Source organism: Priapulus caudatus, unplaced genomic scaffold (assembly GCF_000485595.1).
Source record: "Priapulus caudatus unplaced genomic scaffold, Priapulus_caudatus-5.0.1 Scaffold1449, whole genome shotgun sequence".
Lineage (NCBI taxonomy): Eukaryota > Metazoa > Priapulida > Priapulimorpha > Priapulimorphida > Priapulidae > Priapulus > Priapulus caudatus.
The window spans coordinates 13,457-19,968 of NW_014578510.1; the positions used below are offsets into that span (position 1 = coordinate 13,457).

The window sequence follows — 6,512 nt, forward strand, 5'->3', positions numbered from 1 at the left end:
ACATTCACCCTAAAACATTTGGACATTTTCCCTAAAACATTTGGACATTTCCCCCTAAAACATTTGGACATTCACCCTTAAACACTTGGACATTCACCCTTAAACATTTGGACATTTTCCCTAAAACACTTGGACATTTACCCTAAAAAATTTGGACATTCACCCTAAAACATTTGGACATTTCTCCCTAAAACATTTGGACATTCACCCTTAAACACTTGGACATTCACCCTTAAACATTTGGACATTTTCCCTAAAACACTTGGACATTTACCCTAAAAAATTTGGACATTCACCCTAAAACATTTGGACATTTTCCCTAAAACACTTGGGACATTTACCCTAAAAAATTTGAACATTCACCCTAAAACATTTGGACATTTTCCCTAAAACACTTGGACATTTACCCTAAAAAATTTGAACATTCACCCTAAAACATTTGGACATTTACCCTAAAACATTTGGACATTCACCCTTAAAACATTTGGAAATCGCAAACATTTGAACATTTCCTTAAAACATTTGGACATATCCCCTAAAAAATTTGGACATTCACCCCTAAAACACTTGGACATTCACCCCTAAAACATTTGGACATCGCAAACATTTGGACATTTTCTCCCTAAAACATCCGCGGAAATCGCGCTCTGCTCACTGCCTGGTGGAAGCGGTCCGCAGTAGAGTTGAGCGCCGCCTCGCCTGGTGTCGTCTGCTGCTGCTGCTGCTCCTGTCGCACGGCAACGTTCTGCGCGTGCTTAGACTGCACCCGCATCTCCTTCGGGTAGGGTGTCGGACTGCGCACCAGGCCACCCGTCTGCGAAACGAGTAGCAGGCAAGGTATTACTTCGGGTAGGGTAGGGGAGAGCCTACAGGTGAGCGGTGGGAGGAGCTTACCTGACCGACGCGAGGGGAGAGCCTACAGGTGAGCGGTGGGAGGAGCGTGCAGGTGAGTGACGCGCACGCTGAGCTTTGGAACGCGGCGAGATGGGAAGACCCGGTGGACGCCTGCTCTCCGATGATGACCCTGAAATACACACCCACACGAAAACCATATATATAATAAATGCACTACGATGAATTATGATGCACTACGATTAACATAGATGATATAATAATCTATAAATAATAAATAGAAAATAAGCAAATAAAAGAGAATATGAAAATAGACGCAATCATAAACATGACAGCATTTGTGGAAAATAACATTCATTTCATGAATAATAGATCAAAATAATTAAATAACGAGACATATGCCAATTGAGACGATAACACCCAAGCAAATAAAAGATACTCAAGCAAACCTGAGTAACTGATAATTGTGCCTGATTGCATCTAATGATATTCTGTGCAACAACATTATCTTATTCAATATCCTATGTTTTCTTGTTGTCTATTCATATCTGATATCATGATGGGTTTAATGTATTTTAAATAGTGTCAGATGATGTAGTTTACCTGACGACACAGAAGCTGACTTGTGACTCGTCAGTGGGCGGTAAGGGGGGAGCTTAGGGTAGGGGGGCGTCACCTCACTGCCAGTGTTCACGTGGTACGGATTCAACAGAGCCTGGCAGCAACAAATACAAGCACGTCATTGCAATCCAACGAAGCCACGATGCACCACGTGTGAAACAAACACGAAATGCTGAACGTGCAGAGCAGAACTGAATACGTTAAAAAACGTGTAAATCGTTTTTTTTTTAACTTGGAAACGAATTACGGCTTGGAAAAACGTGAGTAACACCATAGACACAGGTAGAGTCGAGTATACCAATAAAAATTTCACTGTATATCGATTACGTTCACCCCATATGAAATATCCTGTCTTGATTTTTCGCAGGTGTGAATTGTTAGATTAAAAAATTCCTGCAATCAAGGCAGTTAGCACTGTAGTTAAGAGTAGGTAATATTCTCAAAAAATAACATTGTTACTACTAAAAATATTGATGCAATTTTAGGACCGATTTACAGGCTGGCATGTGAAGAATGTATTCAGTGGATGGAGACCATCCACTGAATACATTATTCACGTGCGCAAAAAGGGAGACAGTCACAGATGTATATGTATATGCTTACAATCTGTCTCTCCTTCTCCTTTCTCTCCAGCTCTCTCCTCCACTCGGACTTGTGCACGGTGCGGCAGAGGGCGATACCGGGCTTTACATTCATCGCAATGTCAGGCACGTTAGCAAACTTACCACGCCTGCCACCGTCAGCACTGCAGCGCAAAGTAAAACACAACGGCCGATCATAACCAAAACGTCAGCGGCCCATTATCAAATATATATTACAAGTAGTTATGACTATCATAATTTTAGGATGTTGTAATTCTTCCACACTTCATGTCCATAAATGTAAGAAAAGTATCGGTATCATGAAGCAGCGATGCTAGTACGCTCTGATGTGGAGTCACTGAAGTCCATTATGCTTTTAAATGGAGAGTGGATTCATGGCAGATTCACAGCATCTAATTCTTTCGTGTGCAAAAGCGAGTGAATGTGGGTTACATGCAGTCTTCCTACCTATCGTGGGCAGAAACGTGCTTCTCCTTGCTCGAGGCGGAGTCATGTGCGTTGCTCTCCATGCCATCACCTCTGCGCAGAGGGAAGGGGGATGAGTGCGCATCTGGCCCCTCTCCCAACATGGCCGGTTCACTGATGGACTTGTACGTCTTGTTGTCATGGAAATGCATCAAATTACCCTGCAGGGAATAAAGAGGTTAATATGAGAAGCAGTGATCGCAGCAATCACAGCAATAATTAAAATGGGATAATTATAAAAAGGTAAAAGTCAAACTTAAAAAACAAGTAAATACATGGTAGACGTATGTAAGTGAACTTGACATGGGTCTTGCCACCGTGTAGAAGATTGTTCAACAGTTTTCTCACCTATATGTGAGAATTTGACAGGGGTCTAGCCACCGTGTGTCACTGTTGTGGAAAAGTTTTCTCACCTGTATGCGCCGAATGTTGTCAGTTATATCAGTGTCACGTTCGTCAGGCGTCATCAGGGTCCTGCCATCAAGACCCAGCGGTTTCGGCCGGCTGATGAACTCGGGCATGCTGCCAACTACTCCCACAGGTGGTAGGAAACCGGGCTGGTAGGACTGCTGAGGAAACAGGCATTACGGTAAACACGCTAAATCTATGTTCAGCCTAGACTGTTCTCACATGCCTGCTATGTCTTTCACTATTACGTGGTTTGCACATTTCGCAGGAAAGCACTGAAGTTTCTGACTGCAGGCACTGGCATACGCAAATGGATATCCTAACTTCTGATTCACTGGGGTTTTTCAGGGAACACATACACCATGCAGCTATTTGGAACTTCCCCAAAATTTGTAATTAGAAGAATATTTTAACTCGAACTGTTTCACAAATGTTGTGACATTTTAAAGTTATGGGAGTCATAACTGTTATGTCTCCGTCGGAAAAACAATAACTACGTAATTGTATACGTTTAATACTGGTTTAATAACTCAAAACAATAGTTTACAACTTGAACACGGCATCACAGCCAGCGAGGCTGGAGCTGCCACAAACGTGTCTGCGCGTAGCTTGCGCTGCTAGCAGGTGCCAGCACAAAGAGAGCTGTTACACACACCTGCTGCGTTGTCGAACGACGTACAGACTCGATGCCATTTTTGCAGACAGCTTGTGCCGTGAAAACAACTTAATAAAATAGCGTGATTTGTATCAATAATTATTCACGATGCTTCTGACAACTGCGCTCGGTGCCCAGGTTTCTCAGCTCACCTGCACATGTTGCTGCCTTGCTTCGTCCGTGTCGCTGAGGTAGCCGGCAGCTAGCGGGTCACCGCTGCGCCGCAACATGGCCACCTCCCAGTCACTCGCATAGCCAGCTCTCATCGCAGGATGACCTAGACAAGCAATAATGCACTGATAAGGAGAGCTAAGGTGAGCTGGATAGGAAGAGCAGAGAGTACAGTGAGAGAACAGCCTGAGAAGATTATTGTAGGAATCGATGCACACACAGCATGGCTATTGTGACTACATCAGCGTGCAGCCGTGAATTTAAATCTGATGCATGCATGCAGAGGTTCCATCATGGAAGATGATTAGCATCCATTATCTTAGCCACATAAATTGTAATGAATATTTTACATCGTAAACTAATCACCTTTTTTAACATTATTGATCCTTTGTGCAATAAAAAGAGAAAAGCACGCAATATATCAATAAGATTTAGAGCCAAATCAAAAATCGCCACCAAAAAACAACACTGGCTGCTATGGTGATATCTATATAGTTCACTAAGTTTAAAATCGATCAACGTTTTTATTATAGGCGGATAGTTGGTTTAAAAAACTTGGAACTGCAGATTAGCTTTAAACTGCTACAACATGAATCATCCTTCCACCAGGTGGCGCAGCCTTCGGTGTGCTAGTCCATACGAGGCTTCAATGTAACACAGTGTTGTCACCTACGAAAATTTACATGCTAGAGAAAAAAACAGAACTCACGTTCGCCCCGCTGATAGAGTTCGTGATCGCTCTTGTATCCGTGCTCAGAAGCACGCGGTGGCGCCCCCCTGTGGTTACGCATTCGCTTCAGCTCGCCGAGTCCCAAGTACTTGATAAACCTGCCGGGCACAGATCCATCGCATTCCAGACAACACACGATTACAACAATTGCAAGTGTATATCTATCGATATCTTATAATCTTTGTATATAATAGATGTGAAATAACCTGGAATATATATGGTGGAATTAATCACTTTTTTAGTCATGTTATTTCCTCAATGAAATCACTGCAAATATCTGTGTAATTTTAAAATGGTTAATAAGTGTTATCGTTACTGTTCAGCCCAATGCTGATGAAATGAGAAACGCTGTAATTTGTGGCTTATAAGATACATTTCTATCTTAAACAATGTGAAGAAGAAACCACATTGCGTCCTACAACCTGATGGTTTGGTGCTTTGGACATTATTATAACCAGGATTTTGTAGCTGCAGTACATTATCTGATACACCCCAGTAAAACAGCGTACAGTATATAATAACCAATAGAGATAGCAAGGGGGGGCTTATGAAATACAAGTATTATATAAGGGAAAATAACAAGGGCCGGTGCAGGCTTGTTTATGGTCAATATACACCTGATAGTGCGGACAGCTATTATGAAGTCAAGCTACTGCTTTTAAATTATTATTATTATTATTATTATTATCTCTTAACTGTGGAGCGCATCTAAAGCAGTGGAGTGCCTTATAAGCGACGAGACATGGTATAAAGTGTAGGCCAACATAGCACCGATATCAACAGTACTGCAGTGAATATAGAGGGCGTACCGAGCCTCACGGACGAGATTGGCGGTGCTGTTGGGCGACACTGGCTCAGCCCTCTGGTAGATAATGTCTTCCTGCCCATCGCCACGGTTACTGCTGAATGGCGCAGGCTTTTTCACGTTGATAGGCTTCACTGGCTGCAAACAATAACCAGTTGTAATGTAATAACCAGTACAGTTGTGATGTCACTGTGACCGCTACTACTACTACTACTTCAACTGCTTGACTGTCAAACTAGTAGTGCTGAGAAACGCTAAACGAAAATTTTATTCACTGAAACGCTGTAAATAAAAGGCCTCGCAAATATGTATACCGTCATGTTACATGTATGCATGCACAAATGCAAAGACCGTATCACGCATACATTCCTAGATAAACGCAATAAGCCCTGGCGTTACGAAGGATCAGGTTATGGAAATTCGCCGATAAAAACTTGGCAAATTACAACCACTCATATAAATTCGGGTTACAATCTGAAATTTTGAATTTTTTTCAAAGAATCAACAGGTTTTCCTAATGTAGTCTACTAAATAACTGTGAATAAATGTAGTACAGATGCAGCTAGCTGCCAACAAACAATTTTATCTGCGCTACTGGACAGCTAGCAGACAAGGAAACACCACTACACACGTGCAGTGCGTATAAAATGTGAGGTTCCAGCAACCAGTGTACTTCAGGTAGCTTCTATGGTTCTATATAGTCTCTGGCGTGTATTCTGATTTAAGATGAATGCTAATGATGTACATAACCAGTAATCAGTAGGTAATAGCTCATGCTCCTCCCTCCTAGTTATTCTAGGTCATTGCACCACTTCATATACACGCCGCAATCATTCTAGTGAGTTAAATTCAAGTTTTTATGTGTCTACTAACAAGTTACTGTGATACGTCAATAAATCATCAGTGTACGAGTTTACAATGCTTACTTGTATTATGAATCGCTCTAGTATTACCTCGTTTTGCTGGGAGATTGTCTGTAAGAATGCCTTTCTAAATATATAATGGAAACCCATAAAGAAAATGGGGTTCACGTAAGAGATTTTTTTAATCATGACAGTTTCTGTAACTGACTAGTTCTATAAAACGAGGGTACTGCTGTATTGTCTATACACATCCAGCCATGCCACTTCCAAACACCCGTACGCTCTTGCGAGCGCGCGCACACAGACACGCACGCACACACACCCACACACGCACGCACAC

At 42.1% G+C, this 6,512-nt stretch overlaps 1 protein-coding gene across 1 annotated transcript in view; it reads right to left on the reverse strand.

The window, feature by feature from the left end:
* The window catches only part of LOC106816666, a 17,268-nt gene that overhangs the window by 6,173 nt on the left and 4,583 nt on the right, over nt 1-6,512 (reverse strand). Inside the window, exons 6-13 of the mRNA XM_014821288.1 lie at nt 5,314-5,447; nt 4,484-4,602; nt 3,756-3,880; nt 2,954-3,109; nt 2,523-2,701; nt 2,077-2,218; nt 1,456-1,567; nt 895-1,024 (exon numbers count right to left, since the gene is read on the reverse strand). Of these exons, the coding sequence (XP_014676774.1) occupies nt 895-1,024; nt 1,456-1,567; nt 2,077-2,218; nt 2,523-2,701; nt 2,954-3,109; nt 3,756-3,880; nt 4,484-4,602; nt 5,314-5,447 (1,097 nt within the window). The remainder of the gene's footprint in view (nt 1-894; nt 1,025-1,455; nt 1,568-2,076; nt 2,219-2,522; nt 2,702-2,953; nt 3,110-3,755; nt 3,881-4,483; nt 4,603-5,313; nt 5,448-6,512) is intronic.